Here is a 19,957-nt window from a genome sequence, read left to right on the forward strand (position 1 = left end):
CCCGTGATGACTTTAACATTGTGCCGTCGATCAGTGATTTTTGTAAAGGATGAGGACTTCGGCTCAATGAGTTCCACAAGTTTCTTAAAACTCTAATTTTAAAAATTGTCATGGTAAAAAGAATATAACAGTTAACATCATATTTGTTATAAAGCTTGTGACTTGTAGATGTATTGGTAGGGGTAAGATATTTTTTTAAAACAAAAAGATATTTCATTATTTAGAGCTTGAACCTAGTAATTCTGACTGTATGTGGTGGTGAGAGGCTGAGGAGCATTTAATGTGATTGTCATGTTACCACTTGTCAGATTGTGATACATCAGGTGACCTGTGCTAGATCATTTGATACTAATGTATGCAATGCCTTGTAAATTGATAACCTCTGAATCCTTCAATCTAGTGCCAGCACATTACAGGGAGGTTTTAATTTGCATTACTCTGTATTCTTTTATTTTCATCTGGTATCAGAAATGTTTCATGGTTCTATTCCAACAACCTGGCACACCAGTACTGAGAGAGTTCTGAAGGTGGCACTCTGTGGCAGCATCTGTTAACCCAAGGCCCGGTCAACAGGCTTTGATTTTGTATCCTATGCTGCACTGTAAAGAACTTACGTACATCCTGTTATGTTGCTGGCATTGAGGACAGCAATGAAAGTCCTCCATCTCTGGCAGCGTTCAGGGCTTCCTTCAGCAGTTTCCTCTCCGTTTTTGCCACTGCCAGTCATGCAGGTCATGCGTGTGGACTCAGGAATACCATCACGCTCAGATTTTTCATTGCCGTTTCACCAGTCAGGGTTGTCAGCCCTGAGCTGAGCCTCTGAACTGGTGGACCACTCTTAGTCTGGCCTCTACTCTTTGACCTGTTTAGCATGGGCGACCCTACCAAAAGCCGAATCATAAACCCCTGACTTCAACCAGCATAGCTCTCTGGGCCATTAAGGCATGCAAGCCTGCAAACCCTATGACAAGGTTGTGGTCCTCTCTGAGGACTGTGAAGAAGAGTGGGATGATTCTCCTGGTAGTCTAGCCAACATTTATCCTCACCTCATGATTTAAACCAAGTGATCACTGCTGTCTGTGAGGAAATATGCTGTTATATTTCTTACTTTAGAACAGTTATAAAATATTCATTGCTTGTAGCAATTTGAGGTGACCTGATCACACAAAGCAAGATTCTTATTTTGCATTTGGTATCTATCAAAGAAATGTAACCTTCCATTATATTGATGTCAATTATTAAATTATATCTAAAATGGTGCTGGAATAGAGGACTAGATTGTTCAATGTATGCAGCCGTGGCTCCTGATTAAATTGACTGCAATCATGCTCTGGATGGATCTATTTCTGAAAAAAATTCATTCAAAACATTTCAAAGATATTTTTCTCAGAATATAATTTTTAGTTTCTGGAGGGATTCACATAGATAAATCCTTGAATTGGGTTATACATAAGATCCCTATTCAGTTCAAATACTTTTATGAGTTTTTATTTTAAGTGAGAGTTGGGGATCATGCTCTGGTTTGTTGCAAAGATGAAGTCCAAGTGGATTTTATTGTCTTCTGCACAAGTACACGTATGCACAGGTGCAATAAAAATATACCTGCAGTAGCATAAGAGGTATATAGAATCATATAAGCAGTATTCAGAAGACAAGCATAAAATTACACGTTTTACAAGAAAGAACACAATTAATACACTGGATGTCCATTTTATTGTAAAGCGAAACTTTTGACAAAGTTTGTGCAAGGAGAAACAATGGTTGTTGCTGCAATAAAGAGTGAAATATAAGCATAGAGAGCACCTCAGTTTAATGATGGGCTCAGCACCAAGAGACCATTTTCAGCAGTTTAGTTGAAAAGGCTTGACCCAAAACATCAAACATACCTCTCCCTCTGCAGATGCTGCCAGGTTTGCTGAATTCCTCTGGCAATTTTCTTTTTTTTTTGCTATAGATTCTAGTATCTACATCTCTTGTATATTTACTTCCCTGCCCATAACAAGTAAGGCAGATGGCTTTGATCCACATACAAGGAATTTATTTTAATTTGAAATTAATGTTCCTTTCCGAATTCTCCTCTGTTTTAATTTTAAAGAAGGCAAAGCTTTGCTGAAAGGCTGTTCGGGTATTCTGGGAGTTACCTTTCTGCGGTAAGATCCCTCTGGTCAAGTTCAATAGTTCAGTGATTTACTTTAACATCAGATAATGTATACATGCTGAAATTCTTATTCTTAGCAGACATCCACAAAACAGAAGAAAACCCCAAAGAATGAAGAACAGAAAAACATAAGAAACCCAACAGTTGCTACTGGATTTAAGGGATGGAGATGGCGATGGATGCTATGCAATCCATTGAAATATGTGCATTGAAGTGGAGTTCTTGGCAGTGGGGGTAGTCCAGCAAAGTCTAGCCCAATCTTATCTGCACTGTTACATGATTTTTTTTGTTACTGTGAAGCACTTTATCTCACTGAAGACATTGTTAATGCCAGTTGTTGCTCATGGAAGAAATAGGCTTTAACCAGGGAAATGTAATTCCAGAATGTTTCTAATCTCTATTTGAGTATCGAGAGATATCGGCTGGATTAGTGGAAGGAGACATTTAAGATATTAGCCTTGCTTCCTGCTGTACATTGAATGAATTCCTAAGGGTTCAGCAACATGCTCCAGCTAATTCCGCACACGACTCTTGTCGGAGATTCATGCCGTTGTGTGGGAGGGGAGTGGAAGAACTTACTTATTATATATGTTATACCCGAAAATAGTAGCACTAGAGGCTTTTGTTCTGAATATATGAGAGAGACAGGATGAGACTGCAGCTAAATGAAGGATATGCCTGCCATATTCAAAGTGGTAGTCAAATAAAAGTTTGGGAGAAGCAGTTTTAAACTTTCTCTATCACTTTGCTAAAAACAATTCTCTATCACCTTGCTTGAAATAATAATGGACGTCTTGTTTTCTTTGCTTCCAGAGGCCAAGTGAGTTTACTTTGTCATCAAGAAAAATGTTGTTGCTTTCCATATTGCAAGAAATAAAATGAAATAAACTGCATCACACCAGAAGAATGCATTCTGGTCAATTATATGGCTCTTATGAAAACAAAACCATCTGTTGGTTTAGAATTGCCCTTGTTTTGTTCGAGTGTATATCAGAACATCTGGCTGATATGAAAATCATGTGGCATACCAAATGTGAGATTGTAGAACCCAGCTGAAGAAAAAAGAAGAATGTGTTATATCCAAGAGATAATACAATGTATGCAAAGGGAGATGGAAAAGCTATTCTCCAATCATGGGGGCTGTAAACACCATGTCATAGGTGACTGTTGATGCTGACTGTAAAATATTATTTTGTACTTAATTAATATTGTTTGCAATATTTTATTAGAAATATAGGTTGCTAATGTTAGCAAAGCTTCACAAGAAAGTATCCCTTTTCAAGAATGGCATCCTTTGTGCTGTACTCCAAGCTGGTTAATGTCAGCAACAGCAGAGCGATGGCTGAAATATTGTAAAATAAATGGACATAATATCTGGACAACTTAAAGTTGAAATGATAGAGGATAGGGGCATGGGTTTGGTCCTCAAATGAGTTCTCGTTGTTAACTATTTGTGTGCATTGAAAGCTTGTAAACCAGCAGGATTAACTTTTCTCATTGTTGTTTCCTTGGCTGTAAGTCAAGTCTTTTTCATCGCTAAAAGTAAATGCATGACTTGTGTACTGCTAACTGTGGAGAAAACTCAAAAATCAGATGTGCAGTGAGACTTGGGAGCACTTGTGCAGGACTCCCAAAATGTTAACTTGCAGGTCGAGTGGGTGGTAGGGAAGGCAAATGCAATGTCAGCATTCATTTTGAGAGGACTAGAATACAAAATCAAGGATATAATGCTGAGGCTTTGTAAATCATTGGTCAGACTGCACTTGGAATATTGTGAGCTGTTTTGGGCCCCTTTTCTAAGAAAAGATTTGCTGGCAATTGGAGAGTGTCCAGAAGAGGTTCACAAGAATAGTTGTGGCTATGAAAGGTGAAGAGGAATTTCTTTAGCTGGTGGGTAGTGAATCTGTGCAATTAATTGTCATTAATGGCTATGAAGGCCAAGTCATTGAATATATTTAAAGTGGAAGTTGATAGGTTCATGATTAGGCAGGGTGTCAAAGGTTACAGGGAGAAGGCAGGAGAATGGGGTTGAGTGGAATAATAGATCACCCCAGACTTGATGGGACTGGCCTACTTCTGCTTCTAAGTCTTATCATCTTGTGGTCTAATCATCCCCAGCATGGACTGCATGCACAGGTATTTTGAATTTGTTATTACTGCTCTAGTCATGGGAGTAAATAAAAGAAAATGGGATTCTGCTGAGATTGGTGTTCATTCCCCTATTAGAAAAATGATTTTTTTCTTATTTTCCTAAAGAAAAATGTGAGAGAATATGAGGATAAGAGGCAGGAGTCGAGGGGAAGTATCCAGGCAAAGTTGGATTCAGTGACCTTCCTGTGATTACTATCAAAAGTCAGTAATTACCATCAGAAACAGAGATAAAGAAACTGTGTAAAAAAAAAACAGGTGGTGCTCTATTGTGTGAGAGATTCAATCCTCTATTACACAAGCTATTTTTCTTATTTTCCTGAAGATGGTTACCAGTTCCTCACTGTGACTTTGCCGAAGTGGGTAGGAATCCGAAGTCCTCGGAGAGTAAGCAGTTGCTTCCTATTACATGTATCATAATCCAGGGTAGATTAAACATGGTAGAAGCATAGCTATGCGTAATAGGACAAGGTTTGGGGAATGCTGACACTTTGTGAAGTTCAGATAAAAATTTGATTTGAAATGCAAGAACAGGATAGTATTCATCTCTTGGCAAAATATGTTCTCACATTGAACACACTCATCAATCCAATTTAATCTAAAATCTTCAGTGCCCTAAGCACTCATCTTATATAATAACCTACTGCCTATGACCATTATCAGATTCTAAATGAACACACTGCATGTAAGCTATAATCCATATCAGTGTTTTCATCTGGTTTTCCCTTTTATAGTCATAGTCATAGTCATACTTTATTGATCCCGGGGGAAATTGGTTTTTGTACAGTTGCACCATAAATAATAAATAGTAATAAAACCATAAATAGTTAAATAGTAATATGTAAATTATGCCAGTAAATTATGAAATAAGTCCAGGAGCAGCCTATTGGCTCAGGGTGTCTGACCCTCCAAGTTTGATGGCCACAGGCAGGAATGACTTCCTATGACGCTCTGTGTTATACCTGGGTGGAATGAGACTCTGGCTGAATGTACTCCTGTGCCCACCCAGTACATTATGTAGTGGATGGGAGATATTGTCCAAGATAGCATGCAACTTAGACAGCATCCTCTTTTCAGATACCACCATGAGAGAGTCCAGTTCCATCCTCACAACATCACTGGCCTTTCAGATGAGCTTGTTGATTCTGTTGGTGTCTGCTACCCTCAGCCCGCTGTCCCAGCACACAACAGCAAACATGATAGCACTGGCCACTACAGACTCGTAGAACATCCTCAGCATTGTCCGGCAGATGTTAAAGGACCTCAGTCTCTTCAGGAAATAGAGACGGCTCTGACCCTTCTTGTAGACAGCTTCGGTGTTCTTTGACCAGTCCAGTTTATTGTCAATTCGTATCCCCAGGTATTTGTAATCCTCCACCATGTCCACACTGACCCCCTGGATGGAAACAGGGGTCACCGGTACCTTAGCTCTCCTCAGGTCTACCACCGGCTCCTTAGTCTTTTTCACATTAAGCTGTAGATAATTCTGCTCACTCCATGTGACAAAGTTTCCTACCATAGCCCTGTACTCAGCCTCATCTCCCTTGCTGATACATCCAACTATGGCAGAGTCATCTGAAAACTTCTGAAGATGACAAGACTCTGTGCAGTAGTTGAAGTCTGAGGCTTTTCCTGCTTTGTGGTTAAAGGGATGCATCTCCCTGATCCTAGATTTCCCTTGTCATCACCCTCTAGCCCTCTGGTCTTTGCATTCAATAAATAAACCTCTACCATTATCACCACCTTCAAAATTAAATGACCAGGCAAACCTTCCCTTTCTTTCCATTTTAAAACTGTCATTCCTGCTAAAACATTGTGATCCAATCTCCAACACCCTTTCCCATGGCAACTTTCAGAGCAAGTGCAGGAGGTTTAAAGGCTACTCCTTTTCCTTCTGCCTTCTCACTGGAGTTTCAAGCAAGGTACAGTAAAGGCAATGGAACATGTCAGTTATGGAGCTCATTATGATAGGCTTCTGAGCAAGTTGCACCTCTAGCCAAGCTGTTTCAGCACAGTAACAATACTGCCATCTAGCTGGCAAGATGGAAGTGGCCTGGGTATGTCTGAAACACGCAAGCAGTACAAGCCTTTCCCTCCCCGTCATTTTCTGCTTTCTGCAGGGATTGCTTCCTATGCGATTCCCTTGTCCATTTGTCCCTCCCCACTGATCTCCCTCCTGGTATTTACCCTTGCAAGTGGAACAAGTGCTATAACTGCCCCTACATCACCTCCCTCACTACCATTCAAGGCTCCAAACAGTCCTTCCAGGTGAGATGACACTTCTCCTGTGAGTCTGTTGGGGCTATCTACTGTATCCAGTTCTCCAGGTGTGGTCTCCTGTACATTGGTAAGGCCTCCTGTAGATTGGGAGACCGCTTCACCAAGCACCTATGCTCCATCCACCAGAAGGAATAGGATCTCCTAGTGGCCACCCATTTTAATTCCATTCCCATTCCAACACATCAGTCCATAACCTTCTTTATTGCCGTGATAAGGCCACACTCAGGCTGGAGGAACAGCACCTTATATTCCATCTGGGTAGCCTCCAACCTGATGGCATGAACATCGATTTCTCAAACTTCTGGTAATGCTCCACCCCTTCACCATGCCCCAGTCCCTTTTCCCTCTCTCACCTTATCGCCATACCTATCCATCACCTCCCTCTGGTGCTACTCCCCCTTTTCTTTCTTCCATGGCTTTCTGTCCTCTCCCAACAGATTCTCCCTTCTCCAGCCCTGTATCTCTTTTACCAATCAAATTCCTACCTCTTTACTTCACCCCTCCCCCTCTTCCTGGTTCCATCTGTTACCTTGTGGTTCTTTCTCCCCCCCCCCCATCTTCTTACTCTGACTCCTCATCATTTTTTCTCCAGCCCTGATGAAGGGTCTTGGTCCTAAACATCAACTATACTCTTTTCCGTAGATGCTGCCTGGCCTGCTGAGTTCCTCCAGCATTTTGTGTGTGTTGCCTGGCTAATTCAGATTCATTTTATTATCACCATTATTTGATGTGAAATTTGTTGTTTTGCAGCAGCAGTAAAGACATAAAGTTAATATAAATTACAAAATAACTAGTGCAAATACAAAACAATGATGAGATAGAGTCCATTGGTTCATTAACTGTCCAGAAATTTGATGGTGGAAAGGAAGAAGCTGTTGCTAAAATGTTGTGTGTGGGTCTTTAGGCTTCTGTACCACTTCTGTGATGGCAATAATGAGAAGATGATGAGGGTCCTTAATGGTGGATGCTTCCTTCTTGAGGTGCCACCTTTCTGAAGATGTCCTTGGTGGAGAGGAGGGTTATGCCTCCTGAGTCTACAACCCTTTGTTGCCTGTTAATTATGGCCCTGTTATTCTATCTCCATCAAAAACAAAGTGATTAATAATGTAATTGACATGATTATTAAGCAGTATTCATTCACTAATAACCTGGTCAGTTTGGGTTTCATCAGAACTATTTAACTCCAACATCATAACAAATCCAATCTAAGAACGGTCAAAGTATTTAAGTTTTGGAGATAAAATGAGAATGACATCGAAGAGCATTGTGATTGTAAATGACAGTCTGGAGCTTGAGTAGGTCACCCTGAAGCAAAGAGAAAATTCTTCCCTAGCTGGAGGCAGACCTGACACAGAGGAAGATGCCAGGTTTATTAGAGATAAAGAGTCCTGGCCTGAGAATATTGCTATGAGATTTTCTCCAGAGCAGTGTTCTAAGATTGGCCTCCTTTGCTGCTTCACAAGTAATCTTCTTTCCATGAGAGGATAGAGGTGAGGATGCTAACTGACAACTGCATTATGTTTAATTCCATTTGTAGTTCCTCAGGCAGAAAGCAGACTACATAAATTCCCTGGCAGATATTTGCACTCATTCTACTAATTACCTTGAAAATCTTGGCCATGACCATCTTCAATAAGTGAGTCCAAATACCCCCTACTAACTTCTGGGACCTGGAGGAACAGATATGCAGACAGATTATTAAAAGATGTGAAGACAATAGGGTTGTTGACATGGGTGACTTCAACTTTCCTAATATAGACTGGGGCCTCCTTAGTGCAGGAGGCTTAGATGGGACAGAATTTGTTCCAAGCAGTGTTTTTTACATGTAGACAGTCCAACAAAGAATGCACAGCAACAGAGTTTGAGGAGATCGTATATCAACAAAGACTCTCACAAATTTCTACTGTTACTATGGAGAGTATATGGAGGGGGCCACTGTACAAAATTAGAAAAAGCTACAGAAAGATGCAAACTCAGCCAACTCCATCACGGGCACTGGCCTCCCCAGCACTGAAGACATCTTCAAAAGGCAATGCCTCAGAAAGTCAGCATCCATCATTAAGGACCAACAACACCCAGCACATACCCCCTTTTCATTGCTACCATCAAGGAAGAGGTACAGGAGCCCAAAATTTCCCTTGGGATTAATAAAGTATATCTATCTATCTAAAACACACATTCAATGTTTTGGGAACAGCTTCTTCACCACTGCCATTAGTTTTCTGAATGGACAATGATCTTGTGTACACTAACTCAATTATTCACACTTTTTTACTTTTTGTACTTATTTAATTTAATTATTTATAGATATTTAAATTATTGTAACTTATATTTTTGTAATTATGTATTGCACTGTACTGCTGCTGCAAAACAGCATATGTCAGTGATACTGAACCTGATTCTGATTCTGTTGGGTAATGAGCCTGGCCAGATGACCGGTTTTTCGGTGGACAACAGTTAAGGAGCAGTGATCACATCTCCTTAACTGTTAAGATAGCTGTAAGTAAGGATATGTATAAACCTTGTAGGAGGGTATTAAATTGGAGCAGGGGAAATTGCTGTTTGGACAAGAGTCTACATCTGACATGTGGAGGATGTTTAAAGACCAACTGCAAAGTGTACAGAGCAGATATGTTCCAGTAAGAAGGAATGACAAGGATGGTAAAGTAAAGGAACCTTGGGTGTTGAGTATAAGACCATAAGACAAAGGAGCAGAAGCCAGCCATTCGGCCCATCGAGTCTGCTCCGCCATTTTATCATGAGCTGATCCATTCTCCCATTTAGTCCCACTCCCCCGCCTTCTCACCATAACCTTTGATGCCCTGGCTACTCAGATACCTATCAATCTCTGCCTTAAATACACCCAATGACTTGGCCTCCACTGCCGCCCGTGGCAACAAATTCCATAGATTCACCATCCTCTGACTAAAACGTTTTTTTGCATCTCTGTTCTGAATGGGCGCCCTTCAATCCTTAAGTCATGCCCTCTCGTACAAGACTCCCCCATCATGGGAAACAACTTGGCCACATCCACTCTGTCCATGCCTTTCAACATTCAAAATTTTTCTAAGAGGTCTCCCCTCATTCTTCTAAACTCCAAGGAATACAGTCCAAGAGTGGACAAACGTTCCTCGTATGTTAACCCTGTCATTCCCAGAATCATTCTAGTGAATCTTCTCTGTACCCTCTCCAACGTCAGCACATCCTTTCTTAAATAAGGAGACCAAAGCTGCCCAGAGTACTCCAAGTGAGGTCTCACACTAGCACCTTATAGAGCCTCAACATCACATCCCTGTTCCTATACTCTATACCTCTAGAAATGAACACCAAAATTGCATTCGCCTTCTTCACCACCGACTCAGCCTGGAGGTTAACCTTAAGTGTATCCTGCACGAGGACTCCCAAGTCCCATTGCATCTCAGAACTTTGAATTCTCTCCCCATTTAAATAATAGTCTGCTCGTTTATTTCTTCTGCCAAAGTGCATAACCATACACTTTCCAACATTGTATTTCATTTGCCACTTCTTTGCCCATTCTTCCAATCTATCCACCTATCTTCGTATCATCAGCAAACTTAGCCACAAAGCCATCTATCCCATAATCCAAATCGTTGATGTACAACGTAAAAAGAAGTGGCCCCAACACGGACCCCTGTGGAACACGACTGGTAACCGGCAGCCAGCCAGAATAGGATCCCTTTATTCCCACTCTCTGTTTTCTGCCAATCAGCCAATGCTCTATCCACATATGTAACTTTCCCGTAATTCCATGGGCTCTTATCTTGTTAAGTAGCCTCATGTGTGGCACCTTGTCAACGGCCTTCTGAAAATCCAAATATACAACATCCATTGCATCTCCCTTGTCTAGCCTACTGGTAATTTCCTCAAAAAATTGTAATAGGTTTGTCAGGCAGGATTTTCCTTTAAGGAAACCATGCTGAGTTCTGCCTATCTTGTCATATGCCTCCAGGTACTCCGTAACCTCATCCTTGACAATCGACTCCAACAACTTTCCAACCACCGATGTCAAGCTAACAGGTCTATAATTTCCTTTTTGCTTCCTTGTCCCCTTCTTAAATAGCGGAGTGACATTTGCAATCTTCCAGTCCTCCGGAACCATGCCAGAATCTATCAGCTTTTGAAAGATCATCGCTAATGCCTCCGCAATCTCCACAGCTACTTCCTTCAGAACACGCAGGTGTACTCCATCTGGTCCGGGAGATTTATCTACCGTTAGACTATTCAGCTTCCTGAGTACTTTCTCTGTCGTAATTGTGACTGCGCACACTTCTCTTCCCTGCCACCCTTGAGTGTCTGGTATACTGCTGATGTCTTCCTCAGTGAAGACTGATGCAAAATACTCGTTCAGTTCAAGAAAGAAAAGAAAGCATGTGTAAGGTTTAGAAAACTGATACCAAACAGCTCTTAAGGATTATTAAGAAGCCAGAAAAGAATTCAAGAAGAAAACCAGGAAGGCAAGGAGGGGCCATGAAAAGGCCTTGTCAAGTAGGATTTCAACAGAATCTCAAGACATTTTATAAATGCATCAAGAGCAAGAGGATAACTAGGGAGGGGATAGGACCACTTGAGGATAAAGGAGGGTACATGTGCTTAGAGCTGGAGGATGTGGTGAATTCCTAAATGAGTAGTTTGCAATTGTATTTACTAAGGAGAAGGATGTGAGGATGGGGATAACAGTGTGGATTGTGCTAATTTGCTAACATATTTCAAGATACACTGTGCGGTCTCTTAAAAAACATTAAAGTGGATGCCCATGGTTCTTTTGTGATTTTTTCCCCCCCAGATTATTGCGTGGGGCAAGAGATGAGATTGTTGTCACCTTGATGAACTTCATTGTATTCTCTCTAGTCATGTTAGAAGTGTCATGTTATATTTTATGATTGATTACTTTGGAATGATATTTAGCAACTAAAGTATTCTTCAATTGTAGGGGAATAATGAGAGATTCACTTACATAATACTGCTGAATAAAGAAGGCATGGAACCTTCTCCATTTTCTTTTTTTGAAGATGAGTTGATACCCAATAAGACTTTATTTAAAAGTAGACCATGTTACAGATATTTAAAAGCAGAACATGTTGGATGAACATAGCAAGTCAGGCAGCATTTGTAAAGGGAAGAACAGATGTTTTCAGCTCATTGACCTTTCATCAGGATAAAAGTTTGTGAAAGAGGATAGTTGATGTAAGAGGTTAACTCTTCTTTCTTCCAGGGATAGTGCTTAGAAATCAAGTTATTTTATATCACAAACAAAGATTCAAGATTGTTTAATGTTAATTTTCAGTCTTAGAATAGGCCCTCCATTGACCAGGGTTGAACATGGATGTCAACCTAGCTGTCTAGGGAAGCAAGAGCAAGCTGTTGCCCATGCAGCATGGTCCCCCTCTCCATGTAGCTGATCAATCCAAAGGAATGGCAGAGACCAACACAGTTTGGCACAAGCAGCATCACAGGAGTTGCCACTTAGTGTTGGACTCAATGTAGGACTGCCTTAGGGACTCCAGCTCCAGATTTTTCCTTGGGGTTTACTCCTGAGCCTTTCCAATGAGTGGGTATAGCTGCAAGGCTGCAGAGGTTTGAGATCAGAGCCTTCCTTCTCCTAGATGAGCTGGCAACCACGGCTGACAAGCCCCATCTGCCTGAACCATCTGGTTTAAAGACATCAATAACCTGCCTTTTCCCCTTCTCCTGTCAGTAGAAGTGGCTCCACCAGCTTAGTCGCTAAACCACATGTGATGGCCAGCAGCTGGACTTGGTTGTCAGAGGCTATCTGAGATGCATGTCATTGGGAGCATAGCATAATTGTTGAGAGCTTATCCCCACTACCTCCTCCAGCTATGACAACCTCAAAGAACCCTCATGTGTAAAGGAGAACAAAATAATTGTTACTTCAGATCCGATGCCTCACAAAAAAACCCACAAAAGATAAAGAACACAATAATAATAATAATAAAAACACAATAAATGTAAATACAATCACTCTGTTTATATAAGCTATCCCACGTATGTCCATAAAGTGAAACTAGGCTGACAGGAAATGATAAACTAGTGGTAGAGTTAGTGGATGGAAGTGTTAATAAGCCTTACTGCTTTGGGAAAGTAACTGTTTTTGAGTCTTTCCTGGCATGGATACTTGGCAGCCTTCTCCCTAATGGGAGTGGGACAGACAGTACATGAGCAGAGTGGGAGGGATCCTTCAGGATGTTACTGGCCTTTTTCTGGCACCTTTCTCTATATACCGTACATCGTTAATGGTGGGGGTAAGCTGGTGCTGGTGATGCCCATCCTGCTGAGTTTTAACAACATTTTCTGTTTTTATTTTTTCACTGTTCGGCTGTTTAGCATCTCAGTTCCATTTTGAAGAAGATTGATTACAATATGTCAGTGAGCGAAGCTGCAGCTATGGCATGTGCAACAACATGATATTCTATCTGCAAAATATAAGCATGTGATTGAAAGAACGTCCTCTAGATATTTATACTTATTTCGCAACAGTTGAGGGCCCACATGCACGATGGTGGAAGGTGCTGTTCAAAAATGTATGTCCTTGAAAACATGCTCTGAGACAAAATAACTGATTTCCCACCAAGTCCATCCCCTGACAGTCAGAAACCTCAGAGAACACCCCGGCCCGGCCTTCCTGCCAAGATTCACCAGACTTACAGTAAGTGATGGGAGGTACCGCAAGACTTCATCCTTCAGGCCGCAGATTTGATTTCTGCTCTTTACCTCAATGTGTTCACAGGGAGGTTGATATATGGTCTAGGACCAGGTAGTGCTTCTGCAGGAAAGCATTGGCACACGCCATGCCAACAGATATGACTACCTACATTCACGGCATTTCACATGCTCTTGATCTCTTCAATAACTTTCAATTCACAGGCCCTGACTGCCTCATTTTCACTATGGATATCCATTCCCTATGCACTTCTATTCTGCACCAAGAAGGCCTTAAAGTTAGCTGCTTCTTTCTCAACAAAAAACACAACCAATTCTTGTCCACCACCACTATCCTCTTTCTTGCAGAACTTCTCCTCACCCTCAACAATTCTCCTTTGGCACCTCCCATTTTCTCAAGACTCAAGGGCTAACCATAGGTTCCCCTTATCTTAGTTCCTTTGTCTCAGCAGCATCTGTTCCAGGATGAAGCTTTCCTTTCCAGGACATCAGAAATGCTCTCTTCCTCCACCATTGATGCTGCCCTCACTTGCATTTCCTCCATTTCCTGGATACCTGTGCTCACCCCATCTTCCCACCACCTTAACAGAGTTCCTCTTGTCCCCACCTACAACCCCATGAGCCTCCACAATCAACACATCACTCTCTGCAACTTCCGCCACCTTCAAGGGGATCCTATCACCAAACACTTCTTTACCTTCCTCCCCATCTGCACCTTTCACAGGAATCACACCTTCCGTGATTCCCTTGTCCATTTGTCCCTCCCCACTAATCTCCCTCCTGGCACGTAGCCCTGCAATCGACCAAAGTTTTACAGTCCTTCCAGTTCAGGCAGTACTTCACCTGTGAATCTTTTGGGGTTGTCTACTGTATCCGTTGCTCCTGACGTGGTTTCCCTCCCCTCCCCCCGCCGCATTGGTGACACTCAATATAAAGGGGGGAAGCATTTTGGCAGGCACCTCCACTCCATCAACTAAAAACGGAATTTCCCAGTAGCCAACCATTTTAACCTGATGGTGCCGACTACAATGATGCAATTCATTGCTAGACCTTTGTTGCTGCAGTAGCAGCTAGGACTTGAATTTCTATCGCTTAAAAAAAAGAAACTATTTCTCCTGTCTTGGCATTGGCCTGATGGGGCTGTCTGCAGGAGTTCACGAAGACCATTCATCAGTGCCATAGAGTTGGAAGAGAATATTGTTGCCAAGGTGTTGCTTTGAGACCTCTGTTCCTCTTGATTATCTCATTTGAGTTTTGACCACTCCAGTTTCCCTGATTTGAGCCACAGTCTCAACAAGCCTTCCCACCTTGTGGTGGATCAGATGTGATGGGGACACAACTGGACCTTCGCATCTGATAGAGGTCAAACACCTCCAGATTCTGGAAATCAGAAATAAAAACTGAAAATACCGGCAAGTCAGACAGAATCTGTAGAAAGAGAAATGGAATTAACTTTTCTGGTCAGAGATCCATGGTAAGAACTTTTTTCCAAAGTTTTGGGGAAAGATGATTACCTTGGTTAGGAACAAGACCTGTGTCACCTTGGAAACAGATTTATAGAACTGTAAGCCAAAAAGCTCAGTATTCAGTTCAGAGTTCCAGATGTAGAATAACCTTGTATATAACCTTGTATATTTGCAGAGAAAATGGGAGGGGTGTAGTGTGTATGAGATTGTAAGTATACACTTAATGGCCTGTACACCTTGTTATTGCAAATATATAATCAGCTAATTTTGTGGCAGCAACTCAATGCATAAAGCATGCAGACATAGTTAAGAGGTTCAGTTGTTGTTCAGATCAAACATCAGAATGGGGAAGAAATGTGATCTAAGTGACTTTGACCACGGGAATGATTCTTGATGCCAGATGGGGTGGTTTGAGTATCAGAAACTGCTGATCTCATAGGATCACTGCTGATTTCTAGAATTTACAAAGAATTGCAAGGGGAAAAAAACATCCAGTGGGCTGTAGTTCTGTGGGTGAAATGCCTTGCTAATGAGAGAGGTCAGAAGAGCAACCCACATCAAAGTTGCTGGTGAACGCAGCAGGCCAGGCAGCATCTCTAGGAAGAGGTACAGTCGACGTTTCGGGCCAAGACCCTTCGTCAGGACTAACTGAAGGAAGAGCTAGTAAGAGATTTGAAAGTGGGAGGGGGAGGAGGAGATCCAAAATGATAGGAGAAGACAGGAGGGGGAGGGATGGAGCCAAGAGCTGGACAGGTGATTGGCAAAAGGGATATGAGAGGGTCATGGGACAGGAGGCCCAGGGAGAAGGAAAAGGGGGAGGGGGGAAAACCCAGAGAATGGGCAAGGTGTATAGTCAGAGGGACAGAGGGAGAAAAAGGAGAGAGAGAGAGAGAGAAAGAATGTGTGTATATAAATAAATAACGGATGGGGTACGAGGGGGAGGTGGGGCATTAGCAGAAGTTTGAGAAGTCAATGTTCATACCATGAGGTTGGAGGCTACCCAGACGGAATATAAGGTGTTAAGGTCAGAAGAGAATGGCCAGACTTGTTCAAGCTGAGAGGAAGATGACAGTAATTCAAATAATCACATGTTCCAACTGTGGTGTGCAGAGAGCATTTCTGGATGCTCAAGTCCAACCTTGAAGTGGATGGGCTACAGCAGCAGAAGACCACAGGGTGTTCCACCCTTTTCCCACATAAAAGTGGCCACTAAGTAAGTGTATATGTGTGCAGTTCGTGACTGGAGGAACTTTTGGGTTTAAGCCTTCCTTGCCATCAGATCTTCAAAGAGGATCCTGGATGTGGAAATGTTAGCGCAGTTTAGAATTGAAAATGTGTACCAAATCGGGAGGATTATAGTTTCTCTGAACTGTTTAAAGTACATATAAAACACGGCATGATTATATGTGATCCGTGTCAAGTCACGATTCAGTAGTTGTTGAATTAAACTTATAAAGATTTGTCACCGACTTGTCCTGACATTTGGACTTTCTGAGTACTGTATTTCCATTGTCTATCAATGATAATGTTCACGGATAATAGTCGTATATATAATTCATACCAGGGCTACTAATATTCACGACTGGACCTACAACCTCCACTAAATGTAGTTTAAAATTTGTTCAGTGCTAAGAAATCACGGGAGATCATTTGTACAAATCTGGCCCTATAGAGAGGCATAAAATAAGTCTGTGACTGCGATTTCTTAAACGGGTTTTGAATTTGTTGCTCGCGTATTTGTCTCGGGAGGGCGAATTCTCGGTGCCTTAAGAACGATGAGTATTCTACAGTGTGGAGATTAATAGCACAATCAGAATTTACATTTTTTTCGGATCCTTCTTTGATCGAACAATTTAACAAATGGCTTGGTTGTTTGGAACTGCATTCATGCCCCACATTTATAAATGATACTAATTAATTTCTCCCTATGAAATTGATTAAAATTTCTAAATTATTTTGTTGACCAAAGCACCTTCGCACAAGGTTTGTGCCTTGTTTTACCCTAGGTTTGTACAGAACCGTTTGGGATGGAATAAAGTGAACCTCGGCCTGCTCGGAACAACAATCAAATTCGATTATTTTGGATCCTTAATAGTTAAGGATCTTATTCCTTCACACGTCCATTCCTCCCTGCAAAGCGCATTTCAGCGGCCTTGGACCTGATGAATTCCTGCTGCTGTCGGTGGTCTCTGGAGACCATTGTTACTTGCCAAACTGGGAGGCATTTACGGGAAGGTTCTGCCAACAAATTATTATTGAAATGCCACCTTGTAGGCAAATGTTTTTTTTAAATGATGTGTTGATTTAGTGTTGGCCAGAGCAGCAGAAGAATGCCAAAGGAACTTATCTAAAGTGCAACTTTCTCTAAGAATTAGTTTCCAAATTGTGCTACCCTGAAGTTGTCACTCAGAGGCAGTGAACAAGATGACAACTCGATGCAAAATCTCTACCCGCAATTAATTCCTTGTTATGCAGTATTAAACTGCTAACAGAGAACTGACTCCCGCTTCGCTATAAACGGCTGTCATGAGTATGAATTAGAATCAGTGCAGAAAAAAGAAAACATTTTTATAAATACATTTTTATTTTGTAATTCTTGAAACAGTCTTTGCATTCACACTGATAATATATAATATATATAAATATATAAATTTAGTTTGGCACATCAAACCAGGCATTTCTATAAACAAGCGACATTAAATATTTTAATGGATTGGCAGAAGGCAACTCTTATATACAATTATACACAACGTCGTACAAAAAGTGGTCCACATTAGGTGTTGTATCATCTTTTACTTGGGATGCATTTAAAGAAGATGGACGAAAAAGCAACAATTGTAACTGAACCCAGACAAGTGTTAATTATGGTGATTGTTTAGATTGTACTACATGTAGTTGGGAATTCGCGATCTCGGGGGGATCAGGAAATGGTCTATTCTTGGAAGGCTTTACCCTTTAGCTGTCAACCAATCCCAGTGACTGAGTACCGTCTCGTTTTTGTTTTCTTCGATTCAGTCATTTCCACCAGGGCACAGACGGGACTGGCGCTTAACCTTAGCCGTTATAAGACCTGGTAGATAGGGTTGTCAGTCGGGATCTCGGTGCCAGTGCAGTTGTCCGGCGATGGGATCATGGCTGAGGGGTCGTTCAAAGTAGCTCCTTCCCGGGGAGACGAAGGACTGCCCAGAGCGGCATCTGGAACCATCATTACCGGACAAGTCGGCCGGTCAGTGGAAATTCTCTCGACGATGTTGGAAAGACAATCCAGGCTTGAGATAACGGAACTTTTACCACTTTTCGAATCTAAACATAATGCACATTACAATGATATAGTAAACAGCTCTACGGTCGGATAGAAATAACCTTAATAACGACAATGTGCTCTAGAAATATCCGGTAATTAGAAAATACAAATTGAATTAACTATTGCCAGTTTTCAACTGATGAAGAAGAGAACATCTATCTAAAGCTTGATAGAGTGGTCTCTGTTTCAACTAAAAAGGTACAACCATAGTAACAAGGTGGGCACAGTTCTCAAATATCAACAATTTATAAAGAAAGCACGATGGTTATTTTTTCATCTTGTCGTTCCATAATAATAACCAGAACTTTCATATTGTCACCGCTTCGCATAATTTCTCCCTATAAATGACTTTAATGCATTTTCTCGGTATTACTACACGGAAGTACGAATCGATCCGCTGGTTAGTTGAAAGATCTACAGTGAACATTTGGCTGGACGTGGCTACTGTGAAATTTAGGTCCATCCTTTCCCAGGATGGGATCCCGCTGTGCTCTTTGCTTGGTGCGAATAAACATTCACTCACCGTTTGGCGAATCTGAGAAGTAGTTGTTGTCATAGTTGCTGCGTCTCCGGCTGCACGCGGGACCGCTGCAATCCAGCTGTAAAGTCAAAATACGAGAAGTAGTGAGGCCCAGTCACAGACCTGCCAGCTGGCGTTTGTGTGTGATAGAAAGGGTTTGCATCGGCTGAGGGTTTACGCTTAAAGCAGTGCCATCATCATACTTGGTTTTACACAAACAAAAAAGACGTTGTGAATACGTCGCCCAAATATTGCACCTCATTCTAAGATTCAAGGAGTTCAGTGACCTTTCCATCTTTTCTGCAATATTACCCATCCACAATACTTAGCTTTACATATAATACTGGAAATCCTTTAGTAAAACAATATAACCTATTCATATGCAATAGTATACATACATTTTACTTCCGCCACACTGTCTATACTCATATGCGTAAGTGTATATTATGTCAAAACTTTCTTACCATCCCATCCGAGCAGTTGGACCGTGGGCTAGAGGCATCTGAATCCACACTGTATTGATCCATGACCGAGAAGTAGTTATCGTCCTGTTCTCTCAGGAGGGCCTGCAGGCTCTCGATGTATCTGATGGCGTTTCTGAGAATTTCCACCTTGGGTAGCCTCTGGTTCGGGTTGGTGGAGGTACACCTCTTGAGCGTCTCAAACGCCTCGTTCACTTTGCTGAGGCGTCTCCTTTCTCTCATGGTGGCCGCTTTCCTGCGGTCGGCGTTGGTCGTTTTCCTCTTGCAAGCCTTGCAAGCCCAAAGCAAGCAGCGACCGGCTTGGTGATGTCCACTGGGTGCTCGAATGTGCTCGTCCTCGGTCGGCACCTGGTCGGCTTTGAGCAGCCCGACGTGCACCAGCCTGGGGTCTAGATCCTCGAAAAAGTGGATGTCTGAAGTGGAGAAGCAGGGATCGTCATAGAAGTCATCAGCAGACGAGAAGGAACAGAGAGAGGTGTCCGTTAGCTCCATGCTGGCAGCGCCGAGATCCTACTCAACTTTTCTAAGAATCTTTGTTTCTTTCTCGTTTCTTCTTTCTTAACTTATTACTATTGCCTTTGGCTGTATTGCGCGTACCCTTCGGCACCTGTGCTGAGTCCAAGGAAAGATTAGCCCTATTTATTCCAAATTCTGTGGGCTGCAGAGAGTAATGATTTCAACGCCCATGCTCTCCCACCAGCCAATCCGAGGGCTCTGCGAGGTCGCAGCCACATTCAGGGTCCGGGGCGGGGGGCTAGTGATTGGCAGACGGGTTCTGCGGCAGGGTCAGTTTCACCTTTCAAATTTCAGTCGGATCGGTGTCAGACTATTAGATGGAAAGCCTCTCAACGAGAGCTTTCTTTCTCTTCCGACTTGAAGGGTGACAAGTGCAATTTTCGT

General features: G+C 42.0%; 1 protein-coding gene across 1 annotated transcript; it reads right to left on the reverse strand.

The window, feature by feature from the left end:
- Positions 1 to 17,358: 17,358 nt before the first annotated feature.
- myod1 (myogenic differentiation 1) lies at positions 17,359 to 19,563 on the reverse strand. Its single transcript, XM_072272448.1, has 3 exons — positions 19,040 to 19,563; positions 18,579 to 18,654; positions 17,359 to 18,054 (listed from the first exon to the last, which is right to left on the reverse strand). Exons 1-3 carry the CDS (start codon positions 19,547 to 19,549, stop codon positions 17,813 to 17,815), a joined length of 828 nt encoding a protein of 275 aa, XP_072128549.1. The 5' UTR covers positions 19,550 to 19,563; the 3' UTR covers positions 17,359 to 17,812.
- Positions 19,564 to 19,957: the final 394 nt, after the last annotated feature.

The sequence above is a fragment of the Mobula birostris genome, chromosome 11, assembly GCF_030028105.1.
Source record: "Mobula birostris isolate sMobBir1 chromosome 11, sMobBir1.hap1, whole genome shotgun sequence".
Lineage (NCBI taxonomy): Eukaryota > Metazoa > Chordata > Chondrichthyes > Myliobatiformes > Myliobatidae > Mobula > Mobula birostris.